This window comes from Sorex araneus, chromosome 1 (genome assembly GCF_027595985.1).
Source record: "Sorex araneus isolate mSorAra2 chromosome 1, mSorAra2.pri, whole genome shotgun sequence".
Taxonomy (NCBI): domain Eukaryota; kingdom Metazoa; phylum Chordata; class Mammalia; order Eulipotyphla; family Soricidae; genus Sorex; species Sorex araneus.
In genome coordinates, this window is record NC_073302.1 from 87,898,960 (window position 1) to 87,925,617 (window position 26,658).

At 43.3% G+C, this 26,658-nt stretch overlaps 1 protein-coding gene across 2 annotated transcripts in view; it reads right to left on the reverse strand.

Annotated features, from left to right (window-relative positions):
- Positions 1 to 1,730: 1,730 nt before the first annotated feature.
- The window catches only part of CEP78 (centrosomal protein 78), a 30,196-nt gene continuing 5,268 nt past the window's right edge, over positions 1,731 to 26,658 (reverse strand). Inside the window, exons 5-16 of one of the 2 annotated variants that reach the window (XM_055123711.1) lie at positions 25,232 to 25,406; positions 23,163 to 23,276; positions 21,306 to 21,370; positions 20,524 to 20,635; positions 18,008 to 18,140; positions 15,633 to 15,678; positions 13,257 to 13,382; positions 8,942 to 9,019; positions 7,290 to 7,456; positions 3,571 to 3,742; positions 3,190 to 3,237; positions 1,731 to 2,349 (exon numbers count right to left, since the gene is read on the reverse strand). In XM_055123711.1, coding sequence (XP_054979686.1) covers positions 1,795 to 2,349; positions 3,190 to 3,237; positions 3,571 to 3,742; positions 7,290 to 7,456; positions 8,942 to 9,019; positions 13,257 to 13,382; positions 15,633 to 15,678; positions 18,008 to 18,140; positions 20,524 to 20,635; positions 21,306 to 21,370; positions 23,163 to 23,276; positions 25,232 to 25,406 — 1,791 coding nt within the window. In that variant the 3' untranslated portion in view covers positions 1,731 to 1,794. The remainder of the gene's footprint in view (positions 2,350 to 3,189; positions 3,238 to 3,570; positions 3,743 to 7,289; positions 7,457 to 8,941; positions 9,020 to 13,256; positions 13,383 to 15,632; positions 15,679 to 18,007; positions 18,141 to 20,523; positions 20,636 to 21,305; positions 21,371 to 23,162; positions 23,277 to 25,231; positions 25,407 to 26,658) is intronic. The other variant, XM_055123712.1, reaches the window with a different exon arrangement.

A 26,658-nucleotide genomic window follows, 5' to 3' on the forward strand; every position in this document is an offset into this window, starting at 1 on the left:
CACTGGGAGGCTGGGTGGAAGTGGGCGGGCAGAAGGTCCACTGAACAATAAGAAACAAGGCTTGAGGCTTCTTCAGATTCCTTTCCCAGCTGAAGCTAATGATCTGAAATCCAAATCTGACTATCCCCGCTTGGAGCTATCTCCTGAGGACAAACAATGGCTTCATGCCACCCAGATTCTCAGAGCTGCCGTGTCCTCCTGGCTGCTTCCTGACATTCCTCTAGTTCCAAACCACTCATCCCCAGGTCCCCGAACACACCTCTCTCCACCCTGCACTCGGTCCTGCTCTTCCCCTACGTCCGCGCATCTCTTCCCTTCATCACCGTCTCCACCCATCTCTAAGTACTCCTCGATGACTTAGTGTGTCTCCCTTTACATGGACCTTCCTGGCCCTGCAGCTCTCGCCTCCTCACCAGCCCTGACCAAGTTCCAGAGTCTTCCCCTCATAGCAGCATCTGCTCGCGTCTCCTCCTCCTCCATCAAAGGGCACAGACACTGCCTAGATTTTGGCCTCTTCCCCCTACTATCCATTGAGCAGAATGGCGTAGCTCTCGGTGATAAGCTAGCCAAGAGCTTCCAGAAGGGACATGACCTTAGCTTTTCTCTGACCTTACCCATCAAGTCAGTCTCACTGACCCAAGGACCACCCTTTCCAAGACCTAGGCTCTGGTTTGTATTTCAGCTCAACCCCTGTGCTGTGGAATGGTGGGAAGCACGTGATTTCCCTGCTTGGACTTCTCTGTAAAATCACTGTCACTGTATCACTGTCATCCCATTGCTCATCGATTTGCTCGAGCAGGCACCAGTAACGTCTCCATTCATCCCTGTAGAGTTCAGGGTCAGGGGAATGAGGCCCATTATTGTTACTGTTTTTGGCATATCAAATACACCATGTAGCTTGCCAGGCTCTGCTGTGCGAGATTCTGCATCGCTCTCTTCTGGGAGCCTTGTTTTGTAAATGGAACACTGGATCACAGTCACTGTCATCTTGTTGCTCATTGATTTGCTCAAGCGGGCACCAGTAATGTCTCCATTGTGAGACTTGTTGTTACTGTTTTTGGCATATCGAATATGCCACAGGTAGCTTGCCAGACTCTGCTGTACGGATGGGATACTCTCCGTAGCTTGCCAGGCTGAGAGGGACGGAGGACTCAAACCCGGGTCAGCCACGTGCAAGGCAAATTCCCTACCTGCTGTGCTATCGCTCCAGAAATTATTATAAATGGACATATTATATTATTATAAATGGATATAATTTTATATTATATAAATATATAAACTATTATTATAAACGGATATAATTATATCCGTCTTACCTCATAGGGTTACTATAAACCATAAACATGGCTAAGGGCCTTGGTGAATGTTTACTGCTCTAGTTACTATAAATAAAAATTTATCAATAATGTCTAGTCAAGTATATCATATTTATATATCTAAATACAGGGTAACCAAGCCCAGTCGTTGGCTTCCCTCTCTCAGTTCACTGTGTTGTTGGTTTTTTCTTTCTTTCTTCACAGAGTATTACTTTCATGAGCTAAAGGCTTTGTTTTGTTTATTGCTCAAAGCTACCATGTCCAAATCAATATCATACAGATGAGACTCTCTATAAATACTGGATGAATGGTATGAAGCATCAGATGGAAAAAGACACCAACAGTTTTGTTACGTAAAAGAAAAATCTCTAATGGTATGTACTGCTACATTCATTTTAAAACACCATCAAGCCATAAGGAAAAGATACGAAATTTATTAAAGTTTCAAGGCAAAAACATAATTCTAAAAGATCCCCACCTACGTCAGGTGTGACAGAGTATGGATGCTTTCTTGAAATTCAAAATCAGACCCAACAGTGTCACTTTCAGATACATTGAGTTTGCTTGTGGTTGTCTTGGACGAGACAGTCACTATTCTACTTTCTTTCTGGACAGAAATGTGTTTTTTCAAAGATTCACTCTTAGCTGGTTCACTAACCAAGGAGCTTTTCCGCCCAATCCCTTTGCTTTTCCCACTACCAGATGAGCTGGTGTGGGGGCGCAGGTCCTTTTCCTGCTGACTCTTAACAGAGTGGGCTTTCTTTGGATAGTCACCTGTTTGCGCCATTTTCTCAGAAAATGATCCGCTATGTCTAGACAAGTCCTCCTCATTTTTTGGACCTGCATTTCCAGAAATCAGATCTCCTGAAGAACATGTCCTTGCAATAAATTCCTGTAAAGATTTCCCCTGTGGCTCTGAGGCAGGGATTTCCACACCGTCTTTGTGGGTTTCTAAGGTCTCCTGAGTAGAAACTGCAACCGGGAAGGTGTCAAGGGGCAAAGGAATTCGGGCATCACTGGTGATTTGCTGAAACTGGAAGGGAAAACAAAAGAAAAGAAAAGAAAGCAAAACTTCAGCGATTAATACATTTGAAAATAGAAATTCAAAATTTCAGTTAACTCTGTGACTTTTAAAAAATAATTTGAGCTTTGAGGCCACACCTGGTGGTGCGCAGGGCACCGTACAGAGTGGCAGGCATCAAACGTGGTAGGCCACGTATAAGGCAAGCGCCCTCCACTGAGCTATGGCTCCGGCCCTTATTACGTGATTTTATTACAGCAATCCACAAATTGCCCAGCAGATTTTAGAGCCTTTTATTATTTCCAACTTGTATTTCTCTTGCTAGGTGCAAATACAATATTTAAGGCTATTTCCACCACAATTCCAGAGTTTGGTGTCTGGATAACCCTAACTCACTAACTACCCTTTTCCTCTTATCTCTTAAGAACCTTAATTCCCCTGCTCTACTCCAGGCACACACATCAGTATCCAAGTTGTTTCTGTTCTGTTTTGTGTTGCAGCCACACCTGGCTCTGCACTCAGGAATTACTCATGGTAGTGCTCAGGAGTCCATATGAGACACCAGGGATCGAACCCGGGTCAGCTGCATGCAAGACAAATGTTCTACCCGCTGTACCATCTCTCTAGCTCCAGTTATTTTTATTTTTTTAGTATTCAAGTGGTGACTGACTGTTCTCAAGTTGCCAATTCCCCTCTGAGGTGGCCGAGCCGAGCTGGGGGCTGTGAGGAGGGTGGAGGAAGGGCCGACAGACACTGCCCTCATTCCCACAACCGCACGATTTTCTAGGACCTACTGCCTGTTAGTTTTATCTGGGTCACTGAATTAAACATGAGCTGTATTGCAACTTGTACCTTCATTCGTGTTCCTTCATTGTAAGCTGACTGCATACAAATAGAAACCTAGATGAGATATGAATAGAATACATTTATATCACTTAGAATTGGGGATATTTTCACTAATCTATTTTTTTTCCCTAAGGACAGCATGTTCTGAATGATAAGTTGTCAAAAGAACTGTGTTCTTATATACCCGACTACTTTATCACAAAATAGGCACTTACTTAAAGTGTTAGATTTGAAAGGAAGCAGGGAATTTTGGGCAGGAGTTTTCTAGTTTTGGAGGCTGTGAATGATTAGGGACAGCTTGCTCATATTTTCTCTGCCTTGGTCATTTCTTTTTTTTTTTTTTTTTTTTTGCTAAATCCTCAAACTTGGCAAGTTCTGTTTACTTACTTGGATATTCTGCATTTGTCCTAAGGCACTGTGCTTTGATTCTGATTTTTCTTCTTCAATGGTCTTCTTCTCTTCTTTCGGTGGACTACTAAGGGTGGAATTCATCTGGGGATGACCCAGTACGTGGAAATCTGACTGATCTATACCAGCCATTGATGCTAGCTGGCCAAGCCTGGAGGAAAGGAGGTGAGGAGGGAAGGCCAAGATTATTAGAGACACAGATGATGCTAAACCAGCTTAGATCTGATATTACAACAGTTAAGAAATGCTTTCGGAATATTTTCAACACTTTTCTGGAGAGGCCAGGATGGAAACCAGGCTTTAAACATGTGCAGTGTAACACCGCTGAAGTGCCTTCTCAAATATCAAGCCAAATAGCCTCTGAAACCCCACGTCTCCTTAGTTTTTGGCCCTGTTTACTTTCCTTAGGGGGCCACACAGGACAGTGAAGGAGTTATTTCTGGCCCTGCCTCCCCCTCCCTGTTTAATTTTGGGCCACATCTGGTGATGCTAAGGGTACTCCTGGCTTTGTGCTCAGAGTTTATTTCTTGAGGGCTGGAGAGACCATCTGCCAAATGTGGTGCCCAGGGTCAGAACTGGATTGTCTGTGTACAAGGCGGGCATCTTCCCTGCTGTCCTAACTTTCCAGCCCAGGCTCTGGCCTTGGAGATCAAGCTCTAGGAACACATAAGATCATCCTTCCTCCAAGTACTCTCGTCCCAACAGTGCACCCAACATCACTCAATTGTATTTCCTTTCCTTTCTGAACACCTCCTCCCCAGCAGCCTTGCGTTTCTGACCCTGCACCTCTTTATGCTCTTTTCCCAGCTTTCAAGGACAAATTTGTTCCTTCTTTCCCAACACTTCACCTGCAAAATATCACTCCATTAGTTATCGATCTCCAGTTCTAACAGAATCTTTTTCTAGAAAAATGCCTCCCAATGGAGAATTACTTTACCTACCTTAGAGAACCCAATGCACTCCTGAGTGGTTTCAATTATTGCTTTCTCATGGGATCTCTGTGGAGGCAGGTTTGCCATTTTAGAGAGCTTTGAAATTTTGACTCCCCATTAAAAATCAAGGACATGGCTGACGGCCATGATCCCAAAGGCACACAAACCCATCTCAGAATGCAGCAGCTGCTGGCAGAAATACCAATGAACTTAATTACTAAAATACCAGAATTCCAAAACCGCACTGCTGCGTTTGCAGCCATGCAACATAATATGCTATTCATTATCAGCAACAGAAAACAATGATCAAGTGATGCCTTTTTGGCAGATCTGACTGTTGGGGGGAAAAACTCCAAATAATAATAGTGGGTTTTCTGTCGAAAATTGAACGTAATCAAAGTAAAGAGAGAGTAAAGTGAAAATCATCTGCCACATAGGCAGGGCGGGGAGTGGGAGGGTGGGTATACTGGGGTTCTTGGTAGTTGAACATGTGCACTGGTGAAGGGATGGGTGTTTGATCATTGTATAACTGAGACTTAATCCTGAAAGCTTTGTAACTGTTCTCACAGTGATTCAATTAAAAAAAAAATCAAGGACATGGGCAGTAGAGATAGGACAGGGTGAAAAGCACTTGTCTTAAGGCAGAGCTGAAGACCAATGGAAGAGGGTTGAATACTCTGACACACACCCCCAAATATATGATCATCTAATCTTTGATAAGGGAGCAAGAAATGTGAAGTGGAGCAAGGAAAGCAAGTTTAACAAATTGTGCTGGCAAAACTGGACAGCTACATGCAAAAAAATGGGCTTAGACCTCCACCTATCACCATGTACAAAAGTCAGATCAAAATGGATTAAAGACCTCAACATCAGACCAGAATCCCTAAGGTATACTGAAGACAAGGTTGGCAAAACCCTCCACGACATTGAAGCCAATGGTATCTTCAAAGCAGACACGCCACTGGCCAAGCAAGTGAAAACAGAGATAAATAAATGGGACTATCTCAAACTAATAACCTTCTGCACCTCAAAAGAAACAGTGACCAAAATACAAAGACAATCTACAGAATGGGAAAGGATATTTATGCAGTACCCATCCGATAAAGGGTTGATAACAAGGATATAAAATGCACTGGTTGAACTCCACAAGAAGAAAACTGCCAACCCGATCAAAAAATGGGGTGATGAAATGAACAGAAACTTCCCCAAAGAAGAAATCCAAATGGCTGAGAGGCACATGAGAAAATGTTCAACATCACTAATCATCAGGGAGATGCAGATCAAAACAACAATGAGATACCATCTCACACCACAGAGACTGGCCCACATCCCAAAAAACAAAAGCAACCGGTGTTGGCGTGGATGTGGGGAGAAAGGGACCCTCCTTCACTGCTGGTGGGAATGCTGACTCGTTCAGCCCTTATGGAAAACAATATGAACAATTCTCAAAAAATTAGAAATTGAGCTTCCATTTGACCCAGCAATACCACTCCTGGGAATATATCCCGGAGAGACAAAAAGGTATAGTAGAAATGACATCTGCACTAGAGACTGAACACAATGGCCACTCAACACCTTTATTGCAAACCACAACACATAATCAGAGAGAGAGAAAGAGGGGAATGCCCTGCCATAGTGGCAGTGTGGGGTGGGGGGAGACAGGACTGGGGAGGGGGGGAGGGATGTTGGGTTTACTGGTGGTGGAGAATGGGCACTGGTGAAGGGATGGGTTATCAAACTTTGTAAGGGAGAAACATGAGCACAAAAATGTATAAATCTGTAACTGTACCCTCACGTTGACTCACTAATTAAAAATAAACTATTAAATTAAAAAAAAAAAAAGAAATGACATCTGCATTTCTATGTTCATTGCAGCACTATTTACAATAGCCACAATCTGGAAAAAAACAGAGTGCCCAAAAATAGATGACTGGTTAAACAAACGCTGGTACATCTACACAATGAAATACTATGTAGCTGTCAGAAAACATGAATTCATGAAATTTGCATATAAGTGGATCAACATGGAAAGTATCACGTTGAGTAAAATGAGTCAGAAAGAAAGAGACAGACATAGAAAGATTGCACTCATATGTGGGATATAAAGTAGCTGAGAAGTACAAGCTTGCAATGATGCAATTTCTGGCAGATATTTCTTTGGACTTTGTTACTAAAATACTAAAATGCAGAAATACAAATCTGTGTGGCTGCTAGTGCGGCCGCTTGACCTCATATGTCTTAATTCTCAGCAATGGAAAACAAATTATCAAATGCTTCCTTTTCAGCAGGTCTGACTTTGGGGGGGAGAAACTCCAAACAATAATGGTGAGTTTTTTGTTGAAATATTGAATGTAATCAAAGTAAAGTGAAAGTAAAGTGAAATTTATCAGTTACACATGCGGGGTGGGGGGCTGGGGGGGTGGGGGGAGAGGGGGAGGTATACTGTGATTCTTGGTGGTAGAATATGTGCACTGGTGAAGGGATGGGTGTTTGAGCATTGTATAACTGAGACTTAAACCTAAAAGCTTTGTAACTTTCCACATGGTAATTCAATAAAAGAATAAATTAAAAAAAAAGAAAAAGAACAGCACTTGTCTTGCATGTGGCCAACCCGTGCCTGATCCCCAGCACTATTTACAGATCCTGAGCAGACCCAGAAGTGATGCCTGAATTGCAGAGTTAGGAATAAGCCCTGAGCACCGACAGGTATGGCCTCAAATCTCCAAACAGTAAATCAATACAAATCTTGGGAAGAAATGTACAAACCCAGCGTCTTTAAGAAGATCCAAGAAAGCATGAAACTTCTGAAAAGAACTCTCAATGCTGCCCAAAACCCCTTCATCATCCAGAACCATGCTTGTCAATGAATGTGCATGAAGAGCTTCAGATAAAGAAAAATTTATATTTCTTAACTGGGCATTTTCATGTTCAAGCTATAAGAGAAGATTGAAAATGTCTGACATTATTGTCATCAAAAGTTTTTATATAACACAATAAAAATAAAACATTTTAAAATAGAATCTGCAATTAATCTAATTCTCCATCATTAAAGACAGGGACCGTATCACATAATTCTTAAAACCCAGAGACAGATCAAAGCTCTCTATAAAACAAGTAGGTGATGTATAGATAAATCACTGTCACTGTCATCCTGTTGCTCATCGATCTGCTCAAGTGGGCACCAGTAACGTCTTCATTGTAAGACTTGTTACTGTTTTTGGCATATCGAATATGCCATGTGGGTGGGATACTCTCCAGAGCTTGCCGGGCTCTCTGAGCGAGGTAGAGGAATCGAACCCTGGTCAGCCGTGTGCAAGGCAAATGCCCTACCCACTGTGCCCTACTCCAGTCCTTCTATATTAGTAACTGACATATCTCATTCTCCATCCATTAGAAAATTAGCTTACGGTTTCCATTACACTAGAAAATAAAATGCACTTTGATTTCAATAAAGCCTACGACTATGATTCTGTTAATGCTAAGGATTAAGTTTAATGAACAAAATATTCAAGGACTGGAGCCATAGCATAGCAGGCTGGGCATTTGCCTTGCATGTGGCTGGCCCGGGTTCGATTCCTCCGTCTCTCTCGGAGAGCCTGGCAAGCTGCCGACAGTATCCTGCCCACATGGCAGAGCCTGGCAAGTTCCCTGTGGCGTATTTGATATACCAAAAGCAGTAACAACAAGTCTCACAATGGAGACGTTACTGGTGCCCGCTCGAGCAAATCGATGAACAACAGGACAACAGTGCTACAGTGCTACAGTAAGTAAAAAAGTCCTAAATCACACCCAACTTACTAGTTGTATATTTAGGAATATTCTCCTTGGTTTCTTAAAAATACTTATTCCCATGAAACACTTTTTGTTTTGCATAAGTAGGAACTCAATAGTCATTAAATGGGCATTCTCCAGTTCAATTTCCCTGAGGAGGGAATTACAAAAGCTCTTCATGAAATTTACCTTGTAATAATAAACTGTATTTATACAAAACTTCCTAGCACTTGTCTTGCTCTCACGGCACATTATTCTAATGTAACTTCCATTGTATATTTTCACTTTTTATTGTACTCCTAGCAATTTTCCATATCTTACACTTACTTAGACTATTAATTTTCTCACTGTTAGTAAATGGTCTAATAAATGTCAGCAAAGTGCTGTCTTGAATGGAAACATCGTGAATGGTAAATTAAGTTAAAGTCACATAAGACACATAAACACAAAATCACCTTTCTCATTTTTAAATCATGCTTTCTGTGATTAACTCATATGATACCTAGGTAAAGTATGAATTTGGTATTGTATTTTCTCACATTAACGTTTACAATTGTATTTATTATATTTAAACCACAAATTGTAATTTACAATCAAAGCAAAATAAAGAAAAAATTCTCAAAAGTATTTAAAAAAAACTTATTTACCTCACTGACTCTTTTATCAGTTTTAAGTCTTATTATTCTTTCCTCTCTTAACTGCTTCAGGCATTCATCCAGTTTTCCCTGGTATGAAGAAATAAAATTATTACCAAAAAATTTTTAGGATTGTATTTGAGAGCGGAGTCAGAAGTGAATTCAGATTTCAGGATTACCATCCACACTTGTGGTATCTTGTGATTCTAGTGAATCTAATCAACAAAAAAAATGAAACTGGGTTAAAGATGTTAAAGATTTAAATTCCATTCTTTCTGATAATCAAGGCAACTCACCATAAAAGGTCTATGTCAGAAATACAAAGTTAAGGACAAGAAAAAGAAATGTACGTTTTTTGTGGGGGTCCTTTTCTAAGAGGAAGCCCCATTAATATGCTTAACATAAAGTTGTAGTTCAAATACATCTCTTAAAAGCAAGTACTTTAAAGGGATGTATATTTCCAGCACTGCTCTAGGAGTCTCTCAAGTACTCAGTCACTTGGTCACAGAGCCCTAGAAGGAAAGAACAATCATGTCTTCCACTTGTGATACACAGCTATGAAAGCTGACGAACCAAGGGCACTTCTCAAGAAACTGCTCACCATTCCTGTCCATTTTTTATTATTATTTTCTGACTGTTGGACCATACTGGTGGGCTTGAGGTACCCTGTGGGATGCTGGGGACTGAACCCAGATTGGCTGCATGCAAGGCAAAGGACAGACCTGCTGTACTAATGCTCCGGCCCTTGCTGGATGGTTCAGAGAGCTGCTCTCGATCACCAAAACCGACAACACTGAATGGGTATCAGCAAACTTCCTTGAAGATTCTAAGATCCCTAAAAGGAAGACTCTGGCAGGCAAATTTCTAAAATTAGCCTCTAAGACTCCTAACCTGCCAGAGCACCCAAACTTCGCACTTTCCCAAACACACACTAACTCAGGTGCTATGGTGAAGAGATGTGGCAGGTGTAAACATAGCTCTGAAGTCAGTAGATCATTGTCAGATACGAAAATGAGTCCCGGTAGACATGACCTAACCAGACCCCTCCATTAAAAGGAACCATCTTCCTTCCTGAGAGGGCTTTACAGAAATGCAACACAAGGACCTTGAGCAAAGAGTACAGAATGGAGTCTTCTAGAGACTAAGCTTCCCTGACTAGCCTGTCTTGCGCCTGCAGAAGCTGAACTGTGTCAATGAGCTGCTACGCTCAGGAGGGTCTGCAATCCCACACCCTGACTGCCATCCTAATAGCTTCGCTATGAGACTCTAAGAACCCTTCATGTGGCATCCCAACCCCGGCCTACAGAACGGTGAGCTAATAAAAATTTGGGTTGCTTCTCAGTCTTTTGGGGGAGGGGCGAGGTGTGGGGGATGAACGCAAACCTGGCCATACTCAGGCTCTGGACTCTACTGAAGAGTGACAGCCTCAGGGCCCAGAAAGATAGTACAGCGAAGCTTGCGTGGTACATAACCAGGCCAGTTTCAAGCCCCAGAATCCCATATGGTCACCTGAGAACCACCAGGAATGACTCCTGAGCTGAGACAGGAGTAGCCCTAAGCATCGCAGATGTGGCCCCAAAACAAAATAGAAACAATAAAGGAGAGTAGCAACCCCTAGCAGCGCTTGGGGACCACAGGACCACACGTGAAACAGGGTTGGCCACGTGCAAGTCCAGTGTCTAAACCCCATACTATCTCTCTGTTCCCAATCAACGCTATTTAAGTTACTATACTCACAAGAGGCAACTAATATACTATCAGCACTGTTGTCCTGTTGTTCATCAATTTGCTCGAGCAGGCACCAGTAACATCTCCATTGTGAGACTTGTTGTTACTGTTTTTGGCATATCAAATATCCTGCCGTGCGGGCGGGATACTCTGAGTAGCTTGCCAGGCTTTCCAAGAGGGACAGAGGAACCGGCTGTGTGCAAGACAAACGCCCTACCCACTGTGCTCTCGCTCTAGCCCTGATGCTGAATAGTATATTATAAATATATACCATAACATCATGTAACATATACTATAAAATACTGTTAGTTCATAAGCAAAATGACTCAAACTATTTCACTGTGGTTTCTTGTAATAATTTAAACACACATGTACTTAATAAAGAACACATGTCATATTTACTGATTTAAAAGACTTTCAAACAATCAAATCATTACAACTCAAAACAAAGCACATCAACTGTTTTTAGTTTACCACTGGTACATGCTTAATGAGGGGGAAAGCTCTCAGAAGCCACTACTGAGAATCCAATGGTACCCCTTTTTGGAGAGAAATCTTTAATACAGACAAACTGCCACCTGGGAATTAATTATCACTCCTTGTGGTGCTTAGGGGACCATTATGTTGTGCCGGGCTCAAGCCTGGTGGGCTGCATGCAAAGCAAGCACCTTCCTCATTGCACTATCTGTCTGGCCCTAGGATCTTGTCTCTTAGTAAGCCACGTAAGTACTACAAACTTAGGGATCATATTTAAGATGAAAGGATTATGTAATTCTACCACATTATACATTTCTTCCTATGTGACACGCTGTACTTTTCCAGATATTTATCTTAATCTTTTATTAACATCATTACTTTAATGAAAGAAAAAAAGAAAATATGGCTTTCCCTTTCTTGAAATTCAAACAGTTATTTCCATAGTGCTAGAAGATGGGATGACCAAGTTCTGGACCGTTTCATGCTAAAATCAAATCACATTAAAAATTTTAACCGAGAAGCTAGAATGACAGTATAGTGGGTAGGGCCTTTTGCTTTGCATGCGGCCAACCAGGGTTCGATCCCCGGCATTCCATATGGTCTCTGGAACACCGCCAGGAATAATTCCTGAGTATTGCTTGGTGTGATCCCACCTCCCCTAACCCCCACCCTCCCATATTTTAACATGAAACATGGTTTCCTTTAATTTACTAAATTATCAGCTCTGCAATAAAAGTATTTTTTAGGTAAATATTTGTTATGAAAACCAATTTTTCCACTACGTACACACAAGCATACAGCGGTTTTTCATAACAAACAATACAAAATAAATTATTTCGGTTTTGCTTTGGGGCAGGGGTTGGGGTTCGGGATGGAAACATCTGAAGTATGGTGGTGGGAATGTGTGATGGTGGTGGGATTGGTTTTTGAATATTAATCAAATATTGTGAATTACTTTATAAAATGAAAAATAAAAAAACTATAAATGGCATAAGTTGTTCATTAAACATTGTGTTTAGCTGCTTGAAACTTTTAAATTTTATTTTATTTTAGTAAAGAATATTAATTTTGTTTACCTGAAGAAAAATAGTTTTACTGAAAGAAATCTAGAGATATGAGAGAGAAAGAGAGAGAGAAGTATGAGAGAAATATGTGTTTAAAAACATGGGTTTCTGGGGCTGGAGCGATAGCACAGTGGGTAGGAAGTTTGCCTTGCAAGCAGCCGACCCAGGTTCAATTCCCAGCATCCCATATGGTCCCCTGAGCACTGCCAGGGGTGATTCCTGAGTGCAGAGCCAGGAGTAACCCCTGAGCATCGCTAGGTATGACCCAAAAAGCAAAAACAAAAAACAAAACAATAAAAACATGGGCTTCTGGGGGCTGGAGCGATAGCACAGCAGGTAGGGCATTTGCCTTGCACGCAGCCAACCCGGGTTCAATTCCCAGAATCCCATATGGTCCCCTGAGCACCGCCAGGAGTAATTCCTGAGTGCAAAGCCAGGAGTAATCCCTGTGCATCACCGGGTGTGACCCCGCCAAAAAAAAGAACATGGGCTTCTCCAGAGTGGGAAAAGGCCAGAGAATTAATTCATAACTTTTACTTAGAGCCCGGCAAGCTACCGAGAGTATCCCACCCACACGGCAGAGCCTGGCAAACTACGTGTGGCGTATTCCATATGCCAAAAACAGTAATGATAGGTCTCATTCCCCTGACCCTGTAAGAGCCTCCAATCATTGTGAAAGAAGTGTAAGGAAAGCTTGCTAAAATCTCAGGGCTGAGTGTAATAGAGACATTTCTAGTGCCCGCTCAAGTAAATCAATGAACAACAGGATGACAGTGATACAGTGATACTTAGAACCCACATTCTATCTTCCTTTGTATTAAAAAATGTTCAGTAAGAACTGTGGATTTCCCAGTCTACATAAAAGCCCCGAATCAGCTGACCGTGCCCTTGAGAACCTGCCTTCTGGAGAGGACGGGGTTACGGTCCTCCCTGAATCTCATGCACCGGGACGCTGAGGGAGAGGAGCTTCCTGCACCTTGGTCTAGGCACCCCTGGAGGGACGCACAGTGCCGGAGCCAAGCATCTGCCAGTGAAAGGGGGTCAGAAACACCACCTACCTGCAGCACTTCTTGTTTCACACTGGGGCTCCAAGGCGCCTCTTGAATGCTGTCTGAGAAACCGTCAATCTCTTCGATGTCCGAGGACGAAGGGCTCTCCAAGGTCACGGTCACGGGAAAACGTTGCTGAGACAGGAGGAGGGGCCGGGAGAGAGAAAATGAAGCAGATACTAAGCATCAGGGCTACTGAAGAACACGGACCTTCTGCACTGTCTAATCATCACAGAGAAATATCACAGAGAAAAAGCCTTCCCTAGTCCCTAAGTCTAAACCAAGCAATGACAGTGGAATGACAGTGACTCACTATGGCTTTATCTAGGAGGCTTTTGCCCCTGTTAGGAACTGCCTGCACTATTTAACAAAAAGCATTTCACAGGAGCCAAGTGAAGATCCTGGATAAGTATCTTTTTCTCAACAGCTCTGCACCATTAGACAATGTGTGTGTTCTACAGCACCAGAAGCAAAGCTGAGGAGAATATGGAGTTTTTTAGGTTAAGGTGAAAAAAAGGTGTGAATCTGGTCATTTGTGATTAGAAGGATAAAACTGGAGAAAAACATGTGATGTGAAACATGTCTGCAAGGAGGTGAATGATAAGTATTAGAAGGTAGCATGTGGAGTATAAAGAAACAGAGCAAAGGAAAAGAGAAAAGCAAAGCCAGGGGTTCGAGGAGTACCAGGCCTGGCCGCAGAGGGTCACGGCACCACGTGAACTGGAGTGTGATCCACGCATGTCAGCTGCTAACACAGGGTGTGTGATCAACCGATACAATCTCAGTAAACCCCTCCCCCCAAAAGTGGGGGAAAAGCAAATTTCACGAGGAAAAGCCACCATGGAGAACTAATAAAGAAAAATGAAAGAACCAGAAAGTCGAGATACTTAAAACATGAGGAAGCTGAAGCTTTAAAATCACGTGCAGACAACTCACAGATCCATCCCAAACCTCTTAGCGCTCTAAACCCAAAAGTAGTGTTTGGAGTAAACACCATGGCTATCCACCAGCTGTACAGCCACTGAATGGGACTGAATATGGCAGTTCCACTTAAGAATGCGCAGTCAGAGTACACGCCTGCCTGTGTGAGGCCCTGGCATACAAAAAATAAAAATGAAAAAATTTTAATTAAAAGAAGTAAAACTTAACCTGGTCACAAACAGCATGGAAAGCAAAGTCTACACCTCAGGGACTGGGAAGACCGAGTGGAAGAAAAAGCACCTTTGGGGCTGGAGTGATAGCACAGCGGGTAGGGCGTTTGCCTTGCACGCGGCCGACCCGGGTTCGAGTCCCAGCATCCCATATGGTCCCCTGAGCACCGCCAGGAGTAATTCCTGAGTGCAGAGCCAGGAATAACCCCTGTGCATAGCCGGGTGTAACCCAAAAGCAAAAAAAAAAAAAAGAAAAAGCACCTTGTACATGCATGTGGCTGAGCTCCCCGGAACCACGGGTGCTCTCAGCGACCAGGCTCTGCCCAGAGGGGTAGGCTGCCTTGGGGCTCCTTCCCCACACCTCACACACGCACCTGTACTTCCATGGGTGGTCCCTGTCCCAAAAACGCAAAGGTTTTCAGAACAAACAAGTGTTCTGGGACCAGGGACCTGAGCAGAGGCCAGTGACAGGGCTGTGACCGCTGCTGTGGGCATGCACGGGCCAACAGTGCCGCCCTGTGGCTCTTCTCAAAGTCTCGGGACTCGGCCAGGTTCCTGTGGGGCCTCCAGGAATTCTTTGCCAGCCAGGTGCGGTGAGCAGCAAGGCTGAGGATGCAGGCTGGAAGGAACAGGGCTGGCTGTGGGTCAGGCTGGAGCCTTCATCTGGGCCACGGCGCTCCGGCCTGACACAGGGCACTGGTCAGCTCCCAAACTGGCAGCAATGTGTGTGTGCGTGTGTGCGTATGCGTGTGTGTGTGTGTGCGTGTGCGTGTGCGTGTGCGTGTGCGTGTGCGTGTGCGTGTGTGTGTGTGTGTGTCCTTGGGGAAAAAGGACAGGCCCAGCAAAACAGAAGCTTTGCAGTTCGGGGCTTTGTTTCAGCTGTAAGATCTGAAATGCACACTAGCCCCAAACGCCATTTCTTGGAAACACTCTTAAGGATGACATTTGAAATGGCTGTCAAATTCCTTTCGCCGAACAGATGATTCAAGGGCTAGAGAAAAGCTTCCTTGCCTACACATGAAACCTCAAGGCCCAAGTCACCCGGTGGCATCGTTAGAGTGCTCACCAAGCTCCATGCATTCATTTTTTAAAGTCTGAGCCATACTCGGGCAGTTTTCAGGGACTATTCCTGGCTCAGACCTCAGGAGAGGTCCCTGGTGATACTGAAGGTAACGTGTGGTTCTGTACCTTTCCCACTCCAACCCCCACTTATTTCAAATATGTCACTGCATACCTGTAACTGATTATAGTCCTCATGAGTTTTAGTTAACGGGAAACACCTAGAAAAAATTGACAAATTGAGTTATATTTTGATGTCAATATACTACCACTTAACCCCACTCAAAACCTGTCAGTATTATACATAGTATCCACAAAAAACTATGCCAAAAACAAATTCAAATTGAAGACTTGAAAGTCTCTGCTATGCAGAAAGCTAAAGTTAGCAGACTGGCTTTGTGAAAAACTCTGGAGCTGATGAAAGGTGGTTCCTACATTTGGGAAGGCTGAGATTTCCAGTCTAACCTCCACTAACTGGTGACACTGATCCCCTTCCTTCACTGAGTCCTCATGACCAGGATGAAGCAGAAAGTCAGAAGTGACATTAGAAGACTCTAAGTCACAAATCGGTACAACTGAAATGAATGACTGCACTTAATGAACTGTTTGGAAAAAAAACTGCGTTCAACAAAGATTATCAACATCAAATTAATGTGAGAAATCAGATTCTGCAACCCATCCTCTAATTCTCTCTCTCATTTTTGTGCCGCATTTGGAGCTCAGGGATCACTCCTGGTGGGCTTAGGGGATCATATGCAGTGCTGGGGATTAAACCTGTGTGAACTGCATGCAAAGTAAGAAGGGCCTTACCCACTGTACTCTTGCCCAGCTCCTCAATTATTTTTTAAACTACTGCTAATCCCAAGTATGTTTAATACAACCAATTACGTCCTTGAGAATAAACCTAATAATCTAATTCACTCTGTACAACTTTACAAGACACCCCTATAACAAAAGTCACTATGAACAGCTATCCACTAAGTACCCAATGAAAACGAACTCAATGTGGTTCACTACATCGGATTCATTAAAATGTGGGCTACATTAGAAGGCTGACACTGTAGGATAACATAGCCTCAGTAGTTTAGGTTTATTGGGTTACTCCCATTACAGTGCTCCTATTCCTCTTTGTTTATTTGTAGCTCCTTTCTTAGTGTTCTGTTGACTTGTAAATAATGTTTTTCTCTTCTCCTTGAGTCCTTTGCATAGTTTATTCAGAACAAGTCCTTTTTGTATGGACACAGGAAGACTTAACAAATGTTATGCTTTTGTAACCTGGGAGTCATTTGACTCTACATGATATTTTCCTCCAGGGCATCTGTTCTCTTGACCTAAGCCTCAGCTGCCCTTACTTCCTAGCACCCCCAAAGCACAGTCCCGACGTGGGACAAGAAGGACCCAGGGCAAGCGGTGAGTTGTGTGCTACCCTGGCATCGAGATGGGCCTGGCCAAAGTGCCTAATGCTTAACTATAAGTTAAGAGCTTGATCATGAACAAATGCTGTCATGATCCAAACAGTGATAACTAGATTTGCACCCTGCTAGGGTGAGGAATGATTAATCTGGCCTAAGTACTGTATTCTGAGTCTGTGGCAAGATGTTGCCAGGAGAGCTGCCTTGCAAGCCTCAATGTATTCCTTGCTATGTCCATACAAAAATAACTAGTATTAAGATGTTAATAAGTTCCTGGACTAAGGAAAAGAAAAAAACCTTAAGAGTGAGGAAGGGCTTTGGAGTGCCCTGCCCTCAGGAAGGGCTTTCTTATGTTGATTTTGCTACCTGGCTGGGTGTAGCCTAGAGGGCAAGGTGGGAGAGACAAGGAGGAGACAGAGAAGCTAGCAGTTGATCCAGAGAGAGGCCGGAGCTGGGAGTGAGGGAGATGAGAAAGATGGAAGATTGAATAAACGGTAACTAATCAGCAACCAGCTTAGTCCTCGTTCTTCCTTCGCCTGTCCTTGACCACCGGCCGTCCCAATCCTGTCCACACACTGCAGTTCCAGGACACCGAACGCGGGCGGTGAGACAGAGTCGCCCGGAGAGCCCGAGTGCACGCGCCCCCTCGGCGTTCTTTAGTTTTTTACATGACACCACCTGTCTATTCCAGACTTTTCATCCATTCTGCACTAAACAATTTCTGTAAAATTCTTCCTCATTCTATTCCCACCCAACCAAAGTTCTCCCTTTGTTCATAAGGCTTGATACAATAGCACCCACTTTTAAGGAAAACTCTCTCCTCTCTCCTTGTCCCCAACTTTCTTTCTCTCTCATACTGAGCTCAGGGCTCACACATACAAGGCAAGTACTCTTCTGCACAGCTCCATGCCTCAGCCACTGGACCTCCACAGGGTTACTATATTTTGCTGTGACAGGAAATAATGTGAAATTCCCAACTACGATGAGTTTTTTGCTTTTCTTCCTTCAAGGACCCATTGGGCAGGAATATATGCGAGTTCTCTGTTTCTCCACATAAGCCAGCAGTGAAAGGCCCCGCTGCTGGAAGCTCCCAATCCAGGACTCAGAGAGCCTGCAGACAGGAAAGGAAGACATCTACCTGTTTCTTCTGGCACGATGTGCAGTGCGCCAGGGCAGGAAGCCAGACACGCCAGGCGGTAAGGGCTCAGGAGAATAATCTTTTCCAGTGCTATGTTTTCTTCCATTACTCACAGATTTCTTGGAGGCCAATCCTAGGTTTGAGAAAGCATTCAAAGAATCAAGATGCAGTAAGCACGGACGCAGCCATGATCACTGGGCGCACTGGAAAGCCGAGTACATAAGAGCACTTGACAGCAAGGCTGTAGCTTTCAGCATCCTCTGGGGAGGCCTGGGAGTAGTACAGGGGCTCAGTGCGGGCCAGGTGCCCCTGTTAGATCCCCGGCCCCACGCCCTCCCAAGTACTGCATGGTGAAGCCACAGAGGTCCCCCACGAGCACACCTGGGGGGTGCTAGAATTCCAAGCATCACTGCATCCTCAGGCCCTGGCAGGAAGTTCAGCTGAGAACGGCTAGAGGGGTCCCTGGTCTGAGCCCCACTGGGGGGCTGCTCCCTCCCCTCCCCGAGAGATAGGTCATCTTAGCTTTGACATAGTTCCTTCCTTCTAGGGAGGACAGTAATTGGCTCCCAGCACTCTCGAGTGAGAATCTTCCTGGTGGTGTAACAGCACTGAGGGGGGAGGGGACAGCATGTTTTACTGTCTGATCTGATCGACGTAGAAAGAAAACAGCTCTTCACTGGGAAGAAGCAAAGGACTACCTGATTCCATAACCTTAGGTAAAAATCTGCAAGAAAGAGTGGTCAGAGAGATAGACACTGGGTGGTGCTATCTTGCCTTGCATGTGGGTGAGCCGGATTTGATCCCTGGCACCACATAGGCCCCTGAGCACTGCCGAGTGTGAGTGGCCCAAAAATCAGGGGAGAGCGCGCGCGCGCGCGCGCGTGTGTGTGTGTGTGTGTGTGTGTGTGTGTGTGTGTGTGTGTGTATGCGTGTGTGTAAGAGAGAGAGAGAGAGGGGAAGAGAGAGGGGGGAGAGAGAGAGAGAGGATTTTGAAAGAAAAAAGGGGACAAAGAAATAAAGTGAAAGTGGCAACAAGGTTTGATTTTTAGAGCATAAAAGGTTAATTCTTCAGTGAAAAAAAAAATCATTCAAAAGCATTGCTAGTTAATCAGTGCTATACTCAAAAGCATTACTAAAAGTGTGAAAATACAGCCCAAGCCCAAACTGCAAACTATTAACCAGAAAATATATGTAAAGTAAACAGTACAACAGAAGCTATAATTTGGTTAATTTATAAAAGGAAAATTCTAGCATTCTTCCATTAAATTCATTTATATTTCTATGTCCTATTGTGATGAGGTGATGCAAAGTTAGTGAAAAAAGCAGGTGGCTGCTAACTTTTTTTTCTTTCTTTTTTTCTTTTATTCTTTTATTGGCTGCTAACTTTTAACTGAGAAGCAGGAGGACACGCTCCAGGACACAGGGACAGGCTGCCCAGGGACTCGCCTGAGTTCAGACAAAGTAGCTGTCACACCTTACTCTTTCCAGCTGCCAAATAAAAAAATTTTTAACCACTCAATGATATCCACAAACATCTGGCTTCTGTACTAAAATGATGATTGCTTGCTTAGCTAGAAGAAACTCAATTGATGTTGCCATGCAGGATGTGATAAGAATGTATAAAAATTTTGTCTGGACTTAGATTGGCAGAGTCTCTTGCCCGCACGCCTGGCTGTCTTCCCCGGGGCCCCTCGAAGGGGATGGGCTCCAGCTTCCCTCCCCACCCTGAGCAGAGCTCCTGGCAGCCGAAGACCACCAGAACCTAGCTACAGCCATGCTTAAGACCCCTCTCCACACGTCCGACAAGCCTCACGCATGAAGGTACCGGCAGAGGAACCCAGATGTTTGTAATCCCATCAACGGCCAACATCCAGAGACTTAAAAGCAAGCTCCCAGAAGCGCTCGGCTGCAAAGCAGCCGCGCGATATTTTATAACCTACCTTTCCATCTGGGAGAAACTAGAGAGCTTCCTACCCACATGGGACAGCCTTGCAAGTTTCCCATGGTGTATTTCATATGCCAAAGCCTGTAACCAGCTGAATCTCATTCCCCTGACCCTGAAAGAGCCTCCAATGGGGCATCGTTGGGAAGGCCAAGAAGAGTGAGGCTTCTAAGATCTCAGGGATAGGATGAATGGAGAGGTTACTGAGACCGCTCGAGCAACTTGACAATCAACGGGATTTCGTGATTAGAGATTAGATTGGGGCTGGATTTCAATGTTCAGTACTCAGGGACCCTTGCTCTCAGGATCGGCGGCCACTGCAGGTTATAAAGGTTCTTAGACTCAGCAAACAAGTATATTCGAGACATCTTGACTAACCTTTCCCACTGCAACACTATAAATGTTTTATGTATGTATCAAAACAATATCCTAATGGACATGTAGATACTGCAATTATTACCTACAATATCATGAAATAAGATCTTAAAGAGATTTTGGCACACTGGAATACACAAGGAGTATAATTTCTAGTAGTATTTTAATATTTTTAACAAGTCAAGACAGAAAAGATTACCGATTCGAATAGTAGCTTTTCCTTTTCTGCCACTTCCCAAAATTATAGTTTTCTTTTTCTGTCTAGCAGTTTTTGATGGTTCCTTTGTTGATGGAGAAGTTATCCATTGGTACTAGAGGAAAAATAGAAATATTCTTATTTCAGCTAAAGGTAACTGAGGAGAGTTAAGAGATTATTAAGATATTTTAAGTTAACAAGTTCACAGTCTGAACTTCGGGGGCCCCAGATTAATGAGTCACACAATACTTTAGATAACAGAGTAGGGCTAGAGGGTGCTGCTAGGATGCATGCTTTTCATGCTGTAGATCTGAGTCCAATCCCTTTTCCACATGGTTCCCTGACCACCGCTGAGAGTGACCCCCCATTCCAGCACCGCCTACGACAGCCTCCAAATAAAAGTAAATAAACAGCAGAGTAGCAATTTGACTTGAATGGAGATAATCAAGTTGTATAACAGAATCAAGTTATTTTAACAGAAACAAGATAATCGACTTGTCTTAGTAAAAAAGTACCGTGCCCATTTCAGTTCATTCTTTTTTTTTTTATTATTTTGGCTTTCTGGGTCATACCCAGAATGCTCAGGATTAATCCTGGCTCTGCACTCGGGAATTATTCCTGGCAGTGCTTGTGGGACCATATGGGATGTGGGGGGATTGAACCCAGGTCAGCCGCATGCAAGGCAAACACCCTAACCAATGTCCTATCACTCTGGCCCCTCCATTGACTTTTAAAAAGAAAACAAACACTAAAGAGAAATTCTGATTAGAGAAACCATATTATACCTCTGACTTTGCACTCCTTCCATTCTGGAGAACCCTTCTGATAACTGCTTTCATCACAGAATGATCTAAAGAACAGAAATGGAAATTATAGCTACTGTTTCTAGAAAGTGCGCATCTCCATTTAAACACAAAGCCAACTAACAGTTGGTTCTGATGCTTAATTAAGTATGCGACCCCTATTATGCAACGATGCTATGTCCCCCTCAGATGGGAGGAGAGCAGTTGGGGGGGCCGCAGCGCGCGTGGGAAGAACACAGGCTTTGAATACTGAGGTCCCAGGCTTGATTCCCAGGACTGAAGCAGAGCCAAGCAGGGATGTGAGCTTATACTCGGCCCTCAGATGGCTATTTTGACAGCAGCGAAGATCAAATGCAAACACCAAATCTAAAGTGGCATTGGGCGCCTCTGGAAAGAATGCAAAGAGCCTGTGCACTGCTCAGACACCAAGGACCCACGGTCGTGGCACTCCCCCAGGACACTCTTTGCCTCCATTCTCATCAACAATATTGCCCAGTGCACACACCATCCTCTGGCTCTTTAGCACGATTTCCTGCAAAGCATCTCACAAAGCTGCGCATCTTGTTAGCTGGTCTTAAAATACAACCATGTTGAACCAGTTCCAACGTTCCTCCCCAAGCTAAGGTAAAGATCTCTCTCGTACTGGAGCTGCTGATGGTCTTGTTCTGTTTGGTTTGGGAGCCTCACCTGGCAGTACGCTGGGATCACTGCTGCAGGGGCTGGGGATGGAACCAGGGTTGGCCATATACAAGGCCATGCCCACCCACTGGACTGTCACTGCAGCCCTCTAACAGACCCTTCCTAGGCTTCCTGTGCCCCTTTCATCCTCCAAGCCTCAGCTTCTCGCTGCATGGGACACTTCTCATCCTGTGCGAATCCCCCTCTGCGTTCCTCCCACTGAAAATAACACGTCCTGACTTGGGCCTTCCGGAACTCACAAGAACCAGTGTTGACCAGATCCCTGACCTCACAGTATGTCCCCTTCTCTCTCGCTCAAATGCTCCAGTTCCATCATCCTTTCCCTTCCTCCCACCAGCCCATCTGCCACACCACTGAGCTGCTCGCAGGGGCTGGCTTCCCTGTCCTGGGGTGCACCCCCAGGTCTCCCAAGGTTTGTCCCTCTCTGCGCTCAGCCATCGGCTCACGTCACTGCCCCACTGAAGCCGCCTCCGACAAGCCCATCGAATGGTCTTTCCTGTTCCCTTCCCTCTCTTGGCATCAAAGGGCTTTTGTTCTTCTTTCTATCATTCAGAATGGTATTACTTTATCTGACTCATTTCTATCTGAGCTCCTCCAATAGGCAATAAACTCATAAGGATGAGATTCCTGTCTCATGAGATGAGGTTCACTTCTATTTATTTTTTGTGTGGTGGGGGGCCACACCCAGGCTTATTCCTGGTGAGGATCAGAGGACCATCTGGGGTGCCAGGGAAAAACCAGGGCTGGCCACATGTAAGGCAAATGTTTTCCCTGGTGTACGATCTCTCCAACTCTATCTGCTTCACTTTTACACCTCTGGTGCCTAAAGAAATGTCTGAAAATAATTGAGAAAAAAATCTATCACAAAACTGACCAATGAATGAAATGCTCTTTGTAAGAATTCAATAGTTTCCCAACAAGAAAATAATGCTCTGTGGAAACAGGCTTATCATCTACTCAAAAGTAGCAGCTAGCCAAAAGTAACATACAAAAATAACTCATTTTAATTAATAAATTACTTGCTAAAAATATACAAGATGTCCCAGACTAGTAAAGTCTGATTAGGAAAGAAAACAATGAGCAAATCATTATTATTTTTTGCTATTTGCTAATCAAGTTTTTAACACGTGGTTGACGTACCAATGAGCAGATTCTTCCTTATGTCCAGAACCACCAGCGTTTTATTGTTTTCAAGGCCCTTCAACAAAGCCTCTGCTCCCTCGTTAGTGATGCCACAGGCCTGCAGGTCAAGTGCTTCAGACAAAAGACAAGAGATCATTTGCAATTCTACATGCACTGAACATACAGACAACACTCACAAACTCATGTGTGGAAGGAGATTCCTGTATACTGAGAATCAGCGTAGAGTTTCACCCATGGATCAATGAAAACATGGATGAATAAAAAAAAAAAGAGAAAAGAAAATAAAAAAGAGGAAAAAAATAAAAATTAAAAGAGAAAAGAAAATAAAAATATAAAGAGAAAAGTATACACAATGTTGTTAGCAACAAAAAGTAAAACCTCTTCTTGGATGTGCCAAGATTATTCTGTCTTTAGAACCAACATATCACATATCTTATTATAGACTCAAAGAATATACACTTAGCTTATAGGTAAAAAAAAATCACAAACTGCATCCCAATTTAATATTATTGTAAGTTTACATTATTACTATTATAATAATAATAACCTGCTACTATGACAAGGTTCACAGCAGATGTACCCCTCCGGGGCGATGCCTGAGTAGAGCTCAGTAAATGTACTGTATTCTTTCCATCATGATCTTAGGCTCCAAATCAGTCTCGAGATCAAATTAAAAGGAAAACTGAAAATTTTAAAAACTTATTTTTAGACAAAGAATCTAAGAGGATGCAAATAACCACAAAGCTAAAGACAATGTGAATACTAAATGTAGGGAAAAAAATAATCATAAAGACTGATGACTGAAAACTATCCCTATTACAGGTAAGAAAGAACAAATGATGTTTGGGATGAGACTGAACAATCATTTAAAGCAGAGGAAATGGCACAAAAGTACAGGTATTAAAAAAATAAAAATGTATGAGTTCATTCTAATGGCAGCTTAAGAAAAAAAAAGTTGAATTACACCGACAAAGCTTTCAAACCCTGTGATGCACAAGGGTTTTGCCAAAACATGATATGACCTGTATGAAGTGTCAGCACAGTGCAGTGGGCCCAGGCCATCATTAACCAACTAGCCAAATGAATAAAAATAGCCAGAAAATCTCACCAGCAAATCACAAGAAAACAAACTAAAACACCAAAATGTGATCATCCTCCTAACCAGATTAGGCCAAAATCATTTAACAAAAAGCCATTCAAATGCAATGCCTTTAGCTGAACAATTCTAATAATTTAACCAAAGGAAATCAACAGAGATGGAGACAGGATGCCCGCAGAGTGAAAAACTGGAAAAAGTCTACTGATTTAAAAGGAAAACACAGAATGAGTTTATGCAGACTCCTAGAAATGAACTCTACTAGAAATGATGTGGCGGGTGTAAACTGGCATGCTTGTGAAGATGCTGGAACTCTACAACGTGGAAAAACTACAGGATCAAATTTGCATTAAAAAAGGCTGTACTTCTTCCTCCAGCTTTACAGGTTTTAGGAGTGGCACATACCACTGTGTAAGTGTAAAGGGCTTTCATACACTGTGAGGTGGACCGAACCACACAGCAACCCGGGACTGCTTTCGACACCATCTGCCCAGCCAGTGATTGCCCAGACACTGCTTTCTTCCAAGCAGGACCCCAGGTCACATGGAGACACACAAATGTTTACTGCACATGGTTCCCAACATGAGAGAAAGGCACAAATGCTCTCCATCACTGAAACAGCATCACATCACAAATCATTACGAAAAAGCAGGATATGAAATTGTATACTATGGTTACACTTTTATAAGCTTGTAAGTATACAAATCAGTCTACATAAAAAAGACCTAAAATGAAAAGGCCAAGTGAACAATAATTATGTCCGTGTATTAAGAGTCTGGGGTCATTTCTGATTACTTTATGTTTTTATAAAGAATGTATGCAAATTTTAGAAAAATCTAGAAGCATTATAAAAGCTATTAGAGAATAGTAGGCTTAAAAAAAAATAGAAAGTCCCATAGCAACACTGTCAGGCCAAAAGCAAAGCTCATTGAGTATTATGAAATCCAGTATTCCCTAGTGTAGCATTTACCTCTAAGCCATAAATCTTCACTAAGACATTCTGCAAAAGCGCTTGCGCCCAGGTCACCAATGAGTGAGTTGCAATTCAAAGTGATGCGTCTTAAGCCAGCCATACAGTCAAGATCGGGTCTTCTATAACGAAGACTCTCAGCCCAGGTTTCTTCATGCCTTCTAATGGTCTGATACTTCGAAGATGTAAAGGGTGAGATGAAGAAGACATGTGAGTAAGGAAGCAGAGGGTGTGCCCACCACGGAGACAGTCTCACTACGTCAGGAACTCCCAGGGGCCATGGACATGGCCCGAGCACACACAAGTCAGTCTGATTAAACAGTGTCTCGGGTTTAGGAGTTCAAAGACCAGGATGTTAGTCTGTTAGTGTTGAGCTTCACATTGGCCACTGAGTGACCAATTATGCCTATTTATGCAAACTTTAGACAACTTAATGATATTTATTCTGTACATGTGATTTCCTTATCTGCCCAGTCAGGGAGTTGGTTCTAAATTCTATCATTCATGGTAGAGCTGGTGAGATAGTACAGGGCTTGCCTTGCATGCCCCTGACCCAGGTTCAATCCCCAGCACCCACATGGTCACCCAGCCTCACCAGGACTGAACCCTGAGCATCAGCCAGGCGGAACCCCTGAGCACAAACGGGTGTGGTGTCCAAAACCAAAACAAGCAAAAAAAGAAAACAGCAATTCTATTTTCCTGATCCTTAAAAATTGCATGTTCCATACATGAAACAAAAATATAAATCAGAATTGACCATTTTCTTCTCTTCCGCCAGTGGATCTCACGCACTAGTTAGGGTCTGCAAGCCAATAGCAGAGGCCTGGACTACACAACGCAAATTTGACACACCTCATGTGATTTCTGATTCACTTTGAAAATATGCCTTTTTAAGAGATACATTTAGCTCTCTAGGTTCAGAGAGTAAACTTGGTTATAGGAAGAACTGACTTTCAAGGAAAAGTACTTTAGTAGTTTTTTGTCTCGGGTGAGGGGGGGTGAGAGGAAATCTAGAGTCATATTTGGCAGTGCTCAGGGCTTACTCCCACCTCTGAGCTCGGGGATCTCTCTTGGCAGTGGTTCAGGGAGACCAGACACCAAACCTGTGTTGGCTGCATGCAAGCAAGTGCCTTATCAACTGTTCTCTCTCTCCAATCTCTTTATTACATTCTTGAACAACAAAGGCCTCAAAGTTCCTATGTCACGTGAAAGTTAAAATCTTGTCATTTCAGTATTAATAATATATAAAGGCAAACAAGTGGGAAAAATGTATCATAATATGTATTTTTTTTATGTCAGTCACTATTTAATGAAAACCAATCCACTTAACCTTAACTATGAAACAGAGTTTAAATAATTTGTCCAAAGTCACAAGTAACTTAAATGAAAAGAGCCAGGATTTAAACTTACATTTTGGGTTCAGATCC